The 16,934-nt window shown below is 40.3% G+C and overlaps 1 protein-coding gene across 1 annotated transcript in view; it reads right to left on the bottom strand.

Moving 5' to 3' along the window:
• Positions 1 to 4: 4 nt before the first annotated feature.
• Positions 5 to 16,934, bottom strand: part of LOC121406881 (IgGFc-binding protein-like) — a gene marked incomplete at its 3' end in the record, with an annotated part of 39,553 nt that continues 22,623 nt past the window's right edge. The window contains 31 exon segments of the mRNA XM_041597753.1: positions 5 to 303; positions 453 to 627; positions 1,111 to 1,313; positions 1,467 to 1,643; positions 1,828 to 1,978; positions 2,167 to 2,316; positions 2,538 to 2,854; positions 3,004 to 3,177; positions 3,654 to 3,758; positions 3,761 to 3,869; positions 3,936 to 3,951; positions 4,037 to 4,199; positions 4,385 to 4,535; positions 4,719 to 4,812; positions 4,814 to 4,866; positions 5,092 to 5,410; positions 5,565 to 5,619; positions 5,622 to 5,696; positions 5,699 to 5,734; positions 5,959 to 6,165; positions 7,282 to 7,320; positions 7,323 to 7,457; positions 8,878 to 9,028; positions 10,776 to 10,925; positions 11,164 to 11,480; positions 12,131 to 12,305; positions 12,938 to 13,140; positions 14,022 to 14,204; positions 15,143 to 15,293; positions 15,799 to 15,954; positions 16,417 to 16,739. Coding sequence (XP_041453687.1) covers positions 5 to 303; positions 453 to 627; positions 1,111 to 1,313; positions 1,467 to 1,643; positions 1,828 to 1,978; positions 2,167 to 2,316; positions 2,538 to 2,854; positions 3,004 to 3,177; positions 3,654 to 3,758; positions 3,761 to 3,869; positions 3,936 to 3,951; positions 4,037 to 4,199; positions 4,385 to 4,535; positions 4,719 to 4,812; positions 4,814 to 4,866; positions 5,092 to 5,410; positions 5,565 to 5,619; positions 5,622 to 5,696; positions 5,699 to 5,734; positions 5,959 to 6,165; positions 7,282 to 7,320; positions 7,323 to 7,457; positions 8,878 to 9,028; positions 10,776 to 10,925; positions 11,164 to 11,480; positions 12,131 to 12,305; positions 12,938 to 13,140; positions 14,022 to 14,204; positions 15,143 to 15,293; positions 15,799 to 15,954; positions 16,417 to 16,739 — 5,012 coding nt within the window.

Here is a 16,934-nt window from a genome sequence, read left to right as displayed (position 1 = left end):
TCCGGTAGATCAAGGCCTGGTCATCAATGTAGGGAAGGTAGTCAGACACATCTACGCCATTTACTCTGACGTGGAAGCCCTTCATCAAAGAGTATCGGGAACCCCTCAGATCAAGTATCACTTCCCTCAGGAAAGAAACACGGTCGGATGGGCGCCGTCGTTCATTGTTGGACCACAGGTGGTAGTCACTGGAGTTTCCGCAATCTCTGACCAAAGTGTAGTCGCAGGCACCCTGGAAGTTGTACTTCTTCTTATCGAAGGTAACATAATGAGGATCACCCCAGATCTGACAATACCCAGGAGCTATGGATAAAGAAGAATCGCAAAAAATAAGTCAGGATCCCCATCGGCTTCCAACCATGAAAACGCTCCAACGCTAAAAAGTATTTCCATTCATCATCTCAAGGGGATAAAAGGAAAAGGCTATCGATGTCTCAAAATGGAATTCTCACCTCTAAAGCAGGCATCTCCAAGGGAGGTGTAGCCGTCTTTGCAGTAACAGCTTGGAACTCCGTTCTTGATATCACATTCCTCGTTCTCTCCGCACTCAAAAGCATCACACTGGGAACGCCCAGCTTCACAGGTGCAGTGTTGTGTGCAGTCCGAGTCGGTCCATGCTCCCCCAGACTGTCAAATGAGTGCAACAAAAATCAAGGGTCAACTCAGAAGAAAGGAAAGGATATACAGCAGCACACACTTCAGTGGCTGCTCGATGGAACAGCCAGAACTTACACTAAACGGTGTCTCAACTCTTTGCCCGCCACGGACAGAATCACTCCTGTGCCACATTAATTTCAAGGTGCAATCTTAAGAGGGGATTTGCATGGACTATGCTAATTCAGCACACAATAACTTTTGATTGCTTTATTGTAAAGAAAAGCATTGTGTGAACACAGTACCATGCGATGCACACATCATTACTGTGTAGGTGTGCATGAACAATAGACTCAATACGCTCTGTGTGTTTTGTGAATGAAATGCGACTTGAGTCCAAGTTGGCAGCCCCCTGTATGTGACTCCAGTCGAACAAAGCGGCCAAAGAGTTAATACTACTGAAATGGAAAAAGGAAACTGCATGTTAGCTACTGCAGCACTGGATGTCAAGCTTACCGGAATATAAACACCGTTGTCCAGAGTGCAACCACACTGCGATGGATCAACGCACTTCCCGCCATCGAGCACCAGTCCATCCTCACACCGGCATGTCTCCTGGCAGGTGGCATTGCAGGACAATGAGCTGGAAGCAGAGGAACATGTTGCTGGACAGCCACTGAAGCATGGATCGTACACAGTGTTCGAAGGACAGTTCAGCTCTGCAAACGAGACAACAAAGATAGCATTTGAAAACAGGCACAGGGTGACGGTCTGTACCAAAACCGCACAAACACGATCTCTAATCTCTACCAACAAGCATATCACCAATCAAGAGATACACCCCCCAAAATATTGTCTACGGATTGACTTACGGCATTCATCCACACCCAGTCTCCATCTGCCAGGATTCCCTCCCTCCATCTTGCAGGCACGGGCATACTGGGCGAGACTGGCACACAGAGCATCATCACCGGTTAAGCAAACGTCATAGACGCAGGAGTCGTAGTAGTCGTCAGGGCTCAAAATCTCAATACAAGATTCAAATGGTCCTGAACAGGAAGCAAGATTAGGTCAGATGTTGTTAGAGGAAGCATGCTTTTATATGAACTTTCCATTCATCATGACAATTTCCACAGAGCATTTCCCGACCAAACGTGACACCAACACAAACGCCAGACACGTTGAAGTGGACAACAACGTTTGAAAGGTTGTTCCCATGACATTCAAACTTACCTGTAGGATCCTTCAAGTAATAGCAGAGATCACTAGATGCTGTCAGTCCGTTCTCTCCCTCCTCGCAAGGATCGGTTGGACCTGGATCCACATCTTCGCACTGGTCAGGATTAACCACCCAACTGTTTCCAAACTCAGTGGCAGATCTTGCCTGTTGAAAAAACAAATCAATGTAAACCATCCGAAAAACTTTCACAGTACAAAATACTTCATCATGTTCTCCGTGAGAAACAGGAATGACTGGAAGGCGCTTTTCCCCGCAAGACGCATCCATTCATCACAAGAACAAAAGGATATTCATGACGGACTAAAGAGTGATACATGAAAGGTATCTCTTACCAAATCCCCGGAAGGAAGCAGCAAATCATTCTTCTTCTCCCCATCAAAAGATCCACAAAGGCCACAGGTTCTTCCTGCATAGTAGCTCAGGTACACATCGGCGCTGTCTTGTCCGTCGTAGCTCACCCACAAGAAATCCGTTACCAGATTCTAAAAGAAAAGAAAGAGGGAAATACTTATCCTGCACATGCTTCAACGTTCAAGAAATTCAACTACAACACAACCCCTTCAAATATTCAACACCCAGAAGCATACATTCAGAGTGGCATTATTTCAACAAAAAACACAACAACCCGCTATTCCATGCCTCAACAACACCCTCATTTAAATAAATACAGACTAAGAAGAAAAAAAAATTGTCTTCCTCATACCACTGATGTCACATCCCGGTAGATCAAGGCCTGGTCATCAATGTAGGGAAGGTAGTCAGACACATCTACGCCATTTACTCTGACGTGGAAGCCCTTCATCAAAGAGTATCGGGAACCCCTCAGATCAAGTATCACTTCCCTCAGGAAAGAAACACGGTCGGATGGGCGCCGTCGTTCATTGTTGGACCACAGGTGGTAGTCACTGGAGTTTCCGCAATCTCTGACCAAAGTGTAGTCGCAGGCACCCTGGAAGTTGTACTTCTTCTTATCGAAGGTAACATAATGAGGATCACCCCAGATCTGACAATACCCAGGAGCTATGGATAAAGAAGAATCGCAAAAAATAAGTCAGGATCCCCATCGGCTTCCAACCATGAAAACGCTCCAACGCTAAAAAGTATTTCCATTCATCATCTCAAGGGGATAAAAGGAAAAGGCTATCGATGTCTCAAAATGGAATTCTCACCTCTAAAGCAGGCATCTCCAAGGGAGGTGTAGCCGTCTTTGCAGTAACAGCTTGGAACTCCGTTCTTGATATCACATTTTTCGTTCTCTCCGCACTCAAAAGCATCACACTGGGAACGCCCAGCTTCACAGGTGCAGTGTTGTGTGCAGTCCGAGTCGGTCCATGCTCCCCAGACTGTCAAATGAGTGCAACAAAAATCAAGGGTCAACTCAGAAGAAAGGAAAGGATATACAGCAGCACACACTTCAGTGGCTGCTCGACTGCTCGATGGAACAGCCAGAACTTACACTAAACGGTGTCTCAACTCTTTGCCCGCCACGGACAAAATCACTCCTGTGCCACATTAATTTCAAGGTGCAATCTTAAGAGGGGATTTGCATGGACTATGCTAATTCAGCACACAATAACTTTTGATTGCTTTATTGTAAAGAAAAGCATTGTGTGAACACAGTACCATGCGATGCACACATCATTACTGTGTAGGTGTGCATGAACAATAGACTCAATACGCTCTGTGTGTTTTGTGGAATGAAATGCGACTTGAGTCCAAGTTGGCAGCCCCCTGTATGTGACTCCAGTCGAACAAAGCGGCCAAAGAGTTAATACTACTGAAATGGAAAAAGTCAACTGCATGTTAGCTACTGCAGCACTGGATGTCAAGCTTACCGGAATATAAACACCGTTGTCCAGAGTGCAACCACACTGCGATGGATCAACGCACTTCCCGCCATCGAGCACCAGTCCATCCTCACACGGCATGTCTCCTGGCAGGTGGCATTGCAGGACAATGAGCTGGAAGCAGAGGAACATGTTGCTGGACAGCCACTGAAGCATGGATCGTACACAGTGTTCGAAGGACAGTTCAGCTCTGCAAACGAGACAACAAAGATAGCATTTGAAAACAGGCACAGGGTGACGGTCTGTACCAAAACCGCACAAACACGATCTCTAATCTCTACCAACAAGCATATCACCAATCAAGAGATACACCCCCAAAATATTGTCTACGGATTGACTTACGGCATTCATCCACACCAGTCTCCATCTGCCAGGATTCCCTCCCTCCATCTTGCAGGCACGGGCATACTGGGCGAGACTGGCACACAGAGCATCATCACCGGTTAAGCAAACGTCATAGACGCAGGAGTCGTAGTAGTCGTCAGGGCTCAAAATCTCAATACAAGATTCAAATGGTCCTGAACAGGAAGCAAGATTAGGTCAGATGTTGTTAGAGGATGCATGCTTTTATATGAACTTTCCATTCATCATGACAATTTCCACAGAGCATTTCCCCGACCAAACGTGACACCAACACAAACGCCAGACACGTTGAAGTGGACAGCAACGTTTGAAAGGTTGTTCCCATGACATTCAAACTTACCTGTAGGATCCTTCAAGTAATAGCAGAGATCACTAGATGCTGTCAGTCCGTTCTCTCCCTCCTCGCAAGGATCGGTTGGACCTGGATCCACATCTTCGCACTGGTCAGGATTAACCACCCAACTGTTTCCAAACTCAGTGGCAGATCTTGCCTGTTGAAAAAAAAATCAATGTAAACCATCCGAAAACTTTCACAGTACAAAATACTTCATCATGTTCTCCGTGAGAAACAGGAATGACTGGAAGCGCTTCCCCGCAAGCCGCATCCATTCATCACAAGAACAAAAGGATATTCATGACGGACTAAAGAGTGATACATGAAAGGTATCTCTTACCAAATCCCCGGAAGGAAGCAGCAAATCATTCTTCTTCTCCCCATCAAAAGATCCACAAAGGCCACAGGTTCTTCCTGCATAGTAGCTCAGGTACATCGGCGCTGTCTTGTCCGTCGTAGCTCACCCACAAGAAATCCGTTACCAGATTCTAAAAGAAAAGAAAGAGGGAAATACTTATCCTGCACATGCTTCAACGTTCAAGAAATTCAACTCAACTACAACACAACCCTTCAAATATTCAACACCCAGAAGCATACATTCAGAGTGGCATTATTTCAACAAAAAACACAACAACCCGCTATTCCATGCCTCAACAACACCCTCATTTAAATAAATACAGACTAAGAAGAAAAAAAAATTGTCTTCCTCATACCACTGATGTCACATCCCGGTAGATCAAGGCCTGGTCATCAATGTAGGGAAGGTAGTCAGACACATCTACGCCATTTACTCTGACGTGGAAGCCCTTCATCAAAGAGTATCGGGAACCCCTCAGATCAAGTATCACTTCCCTCAGGAAAGAAACACGGTCGGATGGGCGCCGTCGTTCATTGTTGGACCACAGGTGGTAGTCACTGGAGTTTCCGCAATCTCTGACCAAAGTGTAGTCGCAGGCACCCTGGAAGTTGTACTTCTTCTTATCGAAGGTAACATAATGAGGATCACCCCAGATCTGACAATACCCAGGAGCTATGGATAAAGAAGAATCGCAAAAAATAAGTCAGGATCCCCATCGGCCTTCCAACCATGCATGAAAAATCGAAACGTCTCCTCGCACAAAGTATTTTCATTCATCATCTCAAGGGGTTAAAAGGAAAAGTGTTTGTTTCCAAAATGATTCTCACTCTAAAGCAGGCATCTCCAAGGGAGATGTAGCCATCTTTGCAGTAACAGCTTGGAATCCGTTCTTGATATCACATTCTTCGTTCTCTCCGCACTCAAAAGGATCACACTGGGAATGCCCAGCTTCACAGTGCCTCGTTGTGTGCAGTCCGAGTCGGTCCATGCTCCCCCGACTGTTATAGGTGCCCAAAAAAAATCAAGGTGCAATCTTGAAATTAATGTGTGCATGATTATTAGACTTACTTTAAGCTCTGTGTGTATGTGAATGAAATGTGAATTGAGTCCAAGAGGCAGCCCATGCATGTGACTTTAGTCGACAAAGCGGCCAAAGCGGTAAATACTACTGAAATGGAAAAAGTCACCTGCATGTTAGGTACTGCAGCATTGGATATCAAGCTTACCGGAATATAAACACCGTTGTCCAGAGTGCAACCACACTGCGATGGATCAACGCACTTCCCGCCATCGAGCACCAGTCCATCCTCACACCGGCATGTCTCCTGGCAGGTGGCATTGCAGGACAATGAGCTGGAAGCAGAGGAACATGTTGCTGGACAGCCACTGAAAAGCGGATCGTACACAGTGTTCGAAGGACAGTTTAGCGCTGCAAAAGAGTTAACAAAGACAGCATTTGTAAATAGGAATGAGGACTATTAAGAAAACTGCATAATCCTACTTTTGTCTCACTGTTAATAAATATATGTATCAACATAATTTTCAGGGTGGATCACTATGACCCCTCATTCTTTCTATTTGTATTACCCCCTACTCAACATTTGAAACGACTGACAAATTCGGTTACAAGTTGAAGAAAGTAAATAATACATTTTTCGATGATGACTTCTAATGTTTTAAAGTATAACCTCTAAGAAAAAAAATGTAGGTTTAAAACCTGTAACAGATGATCTCACTAGTGCATCATGAATACTCGACTACCGTGGGTCTAGTCTTTATTTTAAACTAAAGCCATTGAAATGTAGGTCACTGTTAATCTCTAATGGAGTAATAAACAAAACTACCTCATTCCAAATAGAGGGCCAGAATGTTCTGTTATTGAGTGATACTGCCAACTGTTTTAAGGTTCTTGTATCACTAGTCACTGATAATGATAATTCCAAGGAGGTGTTTTACAAAGATTTAAGTATGACTCAGAGGAACACTTAAATCATGATGCGTACATGATATTTAACGCTCAATCTCACTGATCAATACCCAGTAGTGTGCATTCTTTTGGCACGATCTGCCCAATGCAGTCCGCCTTTTATATTGCTTGCAGCTAGGCATTTAAGTGTGACTCTAAGTCATACATAAAATCTTTGTGAAACTCCCCCAGGTCTGTTTATGAAAACCTCAATGAAATCATAATATCAGGGTTTATGTAATATAAATAGATGCTTCCTTCATAAGTCTATAATTCTATAGGACAAAGGATGCATGTTACTTCAATTAACTTTCGTTTCAGTGTGCAATCAGCTGTGGGTAAAAAAAGTTCCTCACGTGGCTTCTAGAGAAAAACTTTGTCAAAAGAGCTATTGTTACGTGAAATGAGAATATGATAATGCAAGTATACGATCATTTTGGTAAATAATTTGCAAATTATTTCAGCCATGAGAATAGAAGAATGAAGATGAAGTCCAGCATTCCATAGGTGTGTGTATTTAATTGGTCTGAGGTTCAACCTGAGGTTGGATTATCAGAAACCTTCCACTTTGTTACTTACGGCATTCTGGCACATGTGCTCTCCAGGTACCAGGGTTCCTCCCGCGCTCTTGCATGCCTGGGCGTATCGTTCAAGACTGGTACACAGGGCTTCCTCACCATCTCACATACATCATAAAAGACATGAGCCATGGTGGTCTTCGGGATCTACATAACTATGGCAGGAAGCAAAGGGTCCTAAAAACACATAAAATTGGTATTGATATCGATAAGCTATCAGTTTGTCTATATTCGCAAATGTTTGGAAATTTCGCTACCTTTGCACAGCATTGTGTTAGGTTAGTTTGTAGATTGTGTATCGTTTATGTACAAGAAAATAGGTTACAGGCTAGCCATCATGAGCATCTAGGGATGGTGTGTGCACCCTATAGATCCTCACTATTATTATAATTAAGTCTATCTCTTGCTATATTGCTCTTGCTATATTCAAAAATGTTGGGAATTTTGCTACTTTTGCACAGCATAGTGGTTATGTGTTTGTAGATTTTGTTATGTTTATGTACAAGAAATACTGTAGGTTACAAGGCTAGCACACGAGCATCTATGGATGGTGTGTGCACCCTATAGATCCTCATTATATTATAATTAAGTCTCTTGCTATCAATACAAACTTCTATCCCAGGCAGATATCACTTATTTTCCATCTCAGGCAAAGAGTTTTTAGACTGGTTTGTAATCAATGAATCCTTTCAACTACTACTGCAATAGTACATAGAAGTACAAAACAGGACGTCAAGTGATGGCAGTGTCCCCAAAAAATCACTTGAAAATTTGTAGTCATGATCTTTCAAATAAGGTCAGTCAATGATTATCATCAAATTTACTTTGAGGCTCCTGTACAAAGATGAGTTCTATTTTTGTTTAAATACCCCACACTCACCAATGTTTGTTAATATAATGTATGGACATATGTGCTACATCAAGACATCTGCAACTATAAATTTCTTCTTCCTGTCTATACCTATACTTGAAATAATATACGAGGGGTTGACTGAAAAACTTTGAACCTAACATAGAAAGGAATAATGCAACTAATTTTAGGCCATAAAAATATTTTCACATTTCCTCAAACTACTCACCAAATTTCTTAGCCATAGCAATATCTAGTATTATTTTACAGGTTTCTAAATTTCTGTATCAGGTGTCTTATGAAAACTGGACAATGATGAGCTTCAAGATGTCATCAAGTTTCTGCAGCTAAAAGGCATGACCCCAGCTGAGACTTGGCACTCTTTGATGGTAACCCATCCAATTTCTTGGAACGATCTGTGATTATGGATGAGACTTTCATTCATCACTATCAGCCCAACACCAAAGGGCAGTCAAAACAATGGAATCATCGCATGTCACCAGAAGGCCAACCCAAGTTTGTGCATATTTCATTATGACACTATGATACAGGAACCTGTAAAATCTGACTAGATATTGCCATGACCAAGAAATTTGGTGGGTAGAATTTTAAAAATGTAAAAGATTTCATGGATCAAATTGAGTCTTCATATCTTCATCTTTTCTATGCTGCTCTAAACTTTTTAGTAGCCCTCTCGTTTTAGACATAATGATGTCAACTGATATATACTAAATTTTTGAGGCATACCAAGAGGATCTTTAAGGTAGTAACAAAGATCTATTGCATCTTTCCGACTGGTCACTCCATTTTCACAAGGGTCAGTTGGACCTGGATCCACATCTTCACACTGGTCAGGATTAACAACCCAACTGTTTCCAAACTCTGTTGCTGATCTTGCCTGATAAGAGCAGGAAACCAACATGAGATTAATTGATGTTTAATTATGTTCCTTTCTACAAATGCAAAATGAGAATCAATATCAATTTCTAAAAGACTATTATCGCCATCATGGCCACTATATATACAAAGTGTTGAAAAGACTTTGACATTTGAACGTTCACTTTCCTTCACAACCAATCGGAACACTTTGATATCAAACTACATATAAACTGAATTTTCCTCTTGCACATCTGACAGTCATGGATTGATTTAAAGAAGAAAACTAAATACTCTCTTTATCTCTTCCTCTTGTTTCCTTTGCTTTCATCAATACTTGTCACAACTACATCAATAGAATGCAATCTGTGAATAATGCTTACCAACTCCTCTGAAGGAAGCATTAAATCATTCTTTTTGTCACTATCATAAGATCCGCAAAGGCCACACGTTCTTCCTGCATAGTAGCTGAGGTACACATCAGCATGTCTTGTCCATCATAACTCACCCATAAGAAATCTGTTACCAGATTCTAAAAAAAAAGAGACAAGAGAAAACATATCCTGTATACTCTTTCATGTTCAAAAAAAAAACATGTAGAACAAACAACTTCAAATACTCAACAAGCAGAAGTATAAATTGATAGCTTTCTTCCATCATTCGAAACAAAAAACTAAAATGCATTCCTCTCCACATGCTTCTACAAGACAAACCTCAACCAGACCCTCATTTAAGTACAGACAAAAAAAAAAGAAATTGTCTTTCTCATACCATGATGTCACATCCTGTAGATCAAGACATGGTCATCAATGTAGGGAAGGTAGTCAGACACATCTATGCCATTTACTCTGACATGGAAGCCCTCCATCAAAGCATATCGGGAACCCTTAGATCAAGGATCACTTCCGTCAGGAAAGAAACACGGCTGGATGGGCGCCGTCGTTTATTGTTGGACCACAGGTGGTAGTCACTGGAGTTTCCGCAATCTCTGACCAAAGTGTAGTCGCAGGAACCCTGAAAGTTGTATTTCTTCTTATCGAAGGTAACATAATGAGGATCACCCAGATCTGACAGTGGCCAGGGGCTGATAAAGAAAGAAAAAACAATACAGAATATTATTCAAATAATTCAACCAGATTTCATTTTTAATCTAACCAAATTTTGGTCAACACTTATAGAATGCTTGGTTTATCTTCATCTTTCAACAAATTTGAAAATATAATGCACTTAGAATTCATTAAAAACTCACTTTTTTTGTTCTTCTCATCTTGGATATATGTCCAACGGAGGAAATGAAATAGTTTGTACTTGGTAAAATTGTTGGAGACAGGCACTCAATACAAGTATATTCTAACTGATTTCATAATGAAATGGGAATAATTTCACTTAAGAGGTGGATTACAATATCTATCAGAAACAATTGTAACCTAAGTCATTAACAAATCCCCCTCCCACTTAAAATGCATAAAATATGGAAGCATGGACCACAGTAAGAGTTTTGAAAGCTGTGTTCTACATCATGGCACTATATATTCAAAGTGTTGAAAAGACTTTGACATTTGAACGTTCACTTTCCTTCACAACCAATCGGAACACTTTAATATCAAACTACATATAAACTGAATTTTCCTCTTGCACATCTGACAGTCATGGATTGATTTAAAGAAGAAAACTAAATACTCTCTTTATCTCTTCCTCTTGTTTCCTTTGCTTTCATCAATACTTGTCACAACTACATCAATAGAATGCAATCTGTGAATAATGCTTACCAACTCCTCTGAAGGAAGCATTAAATCATTCTTTTTGTCACTATCATAAGATCCGCAAAGGCCACACGTTCTTCCTGCATAGTAGCTGAGGTACACATCAGCACTGTCTTGTCCATCATAACTCACCCATAAGAAATCTGTTACCAGATTCTAAAAAAAAAGAGACAAGAGAAAACATATCCTGTATACTCTTTCATGTTCAAGAAAAAAAACATGTAGAATAAACAACTTCAAATACTCAACAAGCAGAAGTATAAATTGATAGCTTTCTTCCATCATTCGAAACAAAAAACTAAAATGCATTCCTCTCCACATGCTTCTACAAGACAAACCTCAACCAGACCCTCATTTAAGTACAGACAAAAAAAAAAAATTGTCTTTCTCATACCATTGATGTCACATCCATGTAGATCAAGACATGGTCATCAATGTAGGGAAGGTAGTCAGACACATCTATGCCATTTACTCTGACATGGAAGCCCTCCATCAAAGCGTATCGGGAACCCCTTAGATCAAGGATCACTTCCGTCAGGAAAGAAACACGGCTGGATGGGCGCCGTCGTTTATTGTTGGACCACAGGTGGTAGTCACTGGAGTTTCCGCAATCTCTGACCAAAGTGTAGTCGCAGGAACCCTGAAAGTTGTATTTCTTCTTATCGAAGGTAACATAATGAGGATCACCCCAGATCTGACAGTGGCCAGGGGCTGATAAAGAAAGAAAAAACAATACAGAATATTATTCAAATAATTCAACCAGATTTCATTTTTAATCTAACCATAAATTTTGGTCAACACTTATAGAATGCTTGGTTTAATCTTCATCTTTCAACAAATTTGAAAATATAATGCACTTAAGAATTCATTAAAACTCACTTTTTTTGTTTCTTCTCATCACTCTTGGATATATGTCCAACGGAGGAATGAAATAGTTTGTACTTGGTAAAATTGTTGGAGACAGGCACTCAATACAAGTATATTCTAACTGATTTCATAATGAAATGGGAATAATTTCACTTAAGAGGTGGATTACAATATCTATCAGAAACAATTGTAACCTAAGTCATTAACAACTCCCCCTCCCCACTTAAAATGCATAAAATATGGAAGCATGGACCACGTAAGAGTTTTGAAAGCTGTGTTCTACAACGCTGGCAAGAAACTACAAATAATTCATAGTTCAAAGTTCAAAGATAAAAACTGGTCAAAGAGACCAAACCAACCCCCACCCCATAATGAAAACAGAAAATATGAATACAAAAGTGTGATAAACATAGCCACTTGTACAGAGAAATCTACACTGATCATGCAAGGCATTTCACAATTTTTAGACTTGGAGGGCAGATTTGCATACTTACCCCTGACACAGACATCTCCAAGTGAAAGAAACCCATCTAAGCAGTAACAATCCTGCACACCGTTCCTCAGCGCGCATTCTTGATTGTCGGTACATCCAAACGGCTCACACTGAGCCTGTCCGTTGAAGCAGGTGCATCGCTCACTGCAGTCGGGGCTTGTCCAGGTATCAGTAGCCTTTAATGGGAGATGGAACACATCATGCAGGAAAATTAAATATTTCTAAAAATAAACTTCAGTCCTGAACGTGGGTTTTTGTTGTGATAAGAAGGCTTAAAGTGAGAGAGAGAATAGTTGCTGCAATGCACCAATATGATGCATGAAATTTTTGATCGTTGTATGTTGTCGAAATCACCAAAATGAAGATATCCGTCAATCTAAAAGAGACACTAGCGATGTACAGGGAAATAAATGTGTGGGACTACACACAGTTGTCAGCACAACTGTTTGTCAATTTATCATCATCTTATAAATGTGAGGGCATTGTTGAACATCAATCGTTTACTGTATTAAAAAATATTCTTGCTTGGGACTTTGATGAATAAAATGCTTTATTATTATTTGGTATTCTTCCTATAACATCATGAAAAAACATTGGAACCCCACAATAACTTTCTCACAAAATTTTATACAGGCAAGTGTTTGATGATTTATTTAATGACATACATGTTCCAATGAATTGCTTACAGATTTGCCCAAATATGTAAAGCACCAGACAAAATGGAATGTTATCATTGTCATTACTAGGCAAACAGAATGGATTGTGAGGAAATTCCAATACGAGATAAGATGAATCAAACCTAACATACCGAGATATAGATCCCACCCGGGACTAGGCATCCACAATCTGATGGCTCAACGCATCGCCCACGATCATCCAGCTTGCCATCACGGCAGGTACAAGTCTCTTGGCATGGTAAAGTGCAGTTGATATTAGCATCCGGTTCCGCGCAGCTTGGATGACAGGCACTCCCACAAAGCTCATAGATCCTATCTATTGGGCACTCAAATGCTTTGGAAAAAAGGCATGACAATGTGAAATTTACTTATATCTATATTCTTAAAAGGCAACAAATTATTGTAGATGGATTAACCAACTAATTACATTTTTCAAAATCAAACATATTTTCCTACATCTTTACAATGCTGATAACATCTCTTAATGCAACATTGGAGCACATTGGATATAAGTTCTGGTAAGGCTATACATTTTGTAAGGATTTTGTTAGAAGACAAAAGTGATACATGACAGATATAGGAATCCAAATTCAAAGCAAAACATATATTTTGTGTGTGCATTTTTTTTTTCAACATTAAGAATGGCAATACAAATGCAGAGTACAATTTCATTGAAATGATTCTTACAATTGTTCACAAAATTGTTTGGCCTCCCATACTTCAGTCTTTCAAGAAGTCATGTATTATATCATGAACAGCTGATTGAAAATTCCATCCTGATGGTCACTTCTTTAGGTTCAAGACAAAGAAATAAATATCAAGTCACTGTCTCTTGGTGGAATGGGTAATATCTTGTTAATGAATGACAGAATTCAAAATTTCATCAGAGCAAAATGGAATATCACCTCGGTAAGGGTAAATTTAAAAAAAAGGTAAGCCCATTCAAAGTGTATTTTTCAATTCAAAATACTTTTGTCTGGATATAAATGGAAGAAGCAGACTGGGTAAGACACAGATGATGGTTAAAGTGTTTTCCTTCAGCAAGAAATTTATCCACAATGTGCAGCACTCAACCCAGGTGAGGTGGATGTGTACCCGGCAGGATTATTATATGAATGCTATATATTATTATTATTATTTTTAAGTTGCCGTTGTGTGTATTAACTCCTAGTGGAACAACCCCAAGATTCTCCTGTCATGGAACAAAATGCTCACCACACCGTGGAAGAGCAGCTCTCCAGAGTCCGACAAGGCCATTCGCTTCCCTGCACTGTTGGGCATACTCCTGGATGGCAGGACAGATGACGTCACTACCAGGATCAGTGTGGCACAGATCATAGAGACAGGCTTCATAGTAATCCTTAGAATCAACATAATCAAAACAGTTTCCTAGAGGACCTGAGAAAAAAAATGGAGGAAATGATCAATCACAAAAGGATTTCATAAAGAAGGTCAACAGAGAGGTTTCTGCATGCAGCTCCTGGCTTTGGGTGTTTTAAACTATCTGGTCTTAAAGTCACAATCACTGCCCAGCTGATTGATAGGCTTGCGGTACGTAATTACCTGATTAAAATAAATGTCCTGGAAAATTGTCAAATACATCCATTTAAACTGTTTTTGCTGTCATTTCCTTCACACCATAGAAGATTCAGGACATGTACATATAAGTAATTAGCTGAAATAGGAACAGCCATGTTTACGGGATTTGTAGAAACTTAAAGAGGTTTGAACTGGTTGGCCATTGAACTTTGTACAATGCCTACTTAGCTTTTTGTATCCGAGCAAATGGGAGTCTGAATGTCAAACATTCGTACCATTGCACAAAAGACGTACCATCCAAAATGTACCATTGCACGGCTTTAGGTGACGTCACAATACAATTTAATTCATTGCGCTCAGTAAAAATGAAGGCGCAATACGCGTATAAGCCTGCTGGCTAAGCGCGCAATGCTGCCCCATAGGTCATGTGCGCTTCTGGGATTTTCCTTTTCACTTTCAGTATTTTTGCTCCCTTTTCATAGATTACTACAGGGATAAACTCTTGTTTTTTTCATATTTTCGCTAAATTCCGAAGCATTGTACAACACAAATAGCGAATATTCTTATTTGTGCAATGGTGTGAGATTTCGCATTTGGTGAAAGAAAGAGAAGCTCTATTAAACTCAGTTAACGCCTCATTGAATAGAGCATCTTTCTTTCACCTCATGCAAAATCTTGCACCATCGCACTCATGCCTATTCGCTATTTGTATACTGTCATTCCAGTAGGCTTTGCTCATGAATCACAAAGTTCCAGTAGGCAACGGCTGACATGCATTCACAAATTTTACAACTTACCATCTGGATCAATGAAAATGTAGCAGATATCCCTGATTTCCTGATAAAGATCTTCATCATCCTCGCAATTATCAATAGGATCTGTGATAGTCGGGTCACATTCATCAGCATTCTGTATCCAGCCATTTCCGAAGACATTTACGTATGGGGTCTGAAAATGATAAACGATAAACATGTCACCAGAGTTTTCTATCACAACTACCATAAGATGATTTTTGTAAACAACTCAGACTAAAATGAGTAAACATGTCATTTTTTTCAACAACCATCTTTGCTTGTGAGGCTTATTGTAGAAAGATGATTCCTCATGTTTACACACCAATCAGGTGAATCTTTCCAGCAGTCAGACAAAACGCTACAATCATTCTTTAATCATACAAAGTTATGCAAAGAATTCAAGATAATCCACAAATGATTTATTCTGGGGAGCTTTTCATCAACATTTTCGTCCAACATGTTGTCAGATCTGACATCTTTCCTTGATTTTGATTGGCTGATAAGCAATGTTATTATGGTAACTGTCAGAAAAAATGGGACTTGTAGGATAAAACGTCTTACAAGTCCTTTCAGGAAATGCTCCCCTGATCTACGGAATGATTCCTATTTCCAACATCAAGTCCCCTTTATTCCCAAATATTGAACATGAAATTACTTACTATACTGCCATCAGGAAGCTTGAAGTCATTGGCTTTGTCATCATCAAACGTTCCACAAAGACCACATGTTGCATTCCAGTATTCAAAGGGCATCTGTATATGGGCGGTGTCACTGCGATCATATCGAATGGTCACCCCAAAGTAAGTCTCAATAATCTGTGAGGGTATAAAAGGGAGTGTAGAAAGAACTTCGATCAAGGAACTGCCATTAATACTGATTTTTGTGCCTGGAGACATAGTGTCAGGGATCCTCTAGATATATATCAATTACTCATTTTTTGTCAATTTGCAAGAGCAGTTTATCATGGAATCATCCATGTACTTACTAAATATTTACATATCTATATATACCTGCATATGATGTGTTTCCATAAGGAAAATATATGCTTGCCAGTGTACAATATCGATTCATCAGATTTCTATAACAATCTCAGAAAAATCTTTGATCAAGATATTGTCTCAATGATACCTATTTTTATATTGTTTGTTTCTTTTCATTTAGGTACATCTTGCTCCCGAAGTCCAGAGGTTAGCCCTCATTTCCAATATCATTATGTTACCCTTTAGAAATTCAAAGAGGGTTACAGCAGAATAGTGACTACACTGGCATTCACTTACAGTATATTTGACTCCTGATCTAATAACTACCCCATTGGGGTCAATAACGGGCGAGTTCCTGAGCTCTCCGTTCAGATAGATGCCATTGTCCTTGGATACCGTATAGACTGTTCCATTGACCTCCAGACTGATACGTCTCATGAGGGTCACTGTGCTGGATGGGCGGTTCTTTTCGTTGCCTCCCCAGATGTGGAAATCCACCATGCCGGGTCGGATGGAGCACGGCCTGACTAAGGTGTAGTCACAATCCCCTTGGAAATCATACTTCACGTTGTCAAAGGTGGTGTAATGGGGATCTCCCCAGATGGTGCAAGTTCCATCCTCTGTAAGAGGAAATTAGGAGGCACAAGATTGTAATTTTGGTGGGTGTTTCATAAACCGGTTCGTATGTTTCTAAGAGTGACTTTAAGAATGACTGGTGAATCTTTGTTACGCGCTAAATAATCACAAATGAACATTTAATGGTGAACATCATTTATCACAAGAAAGGATAACCAGTCGCTCCTAACTTAGGAACA

The sequence above is a fragment of the Lytechinus variegatus genome, chromosome 2, assembly GCF_018143015.1.
Source record: "Lytechinus variegatus isolate NC3 chromosome 2, Lvar_3.0, whole genome shotgun sequence".
Lineage (NCBI taxonomy): Eukaryota > Metazoa > Echinodermata > Echinoidea > Temnopleuroida > Toxopneustidae > Lytechinus > Lytechinus variegatus.
This window is presented reverse-complemented; position numbering and strand designations above follow the sequence as displayed.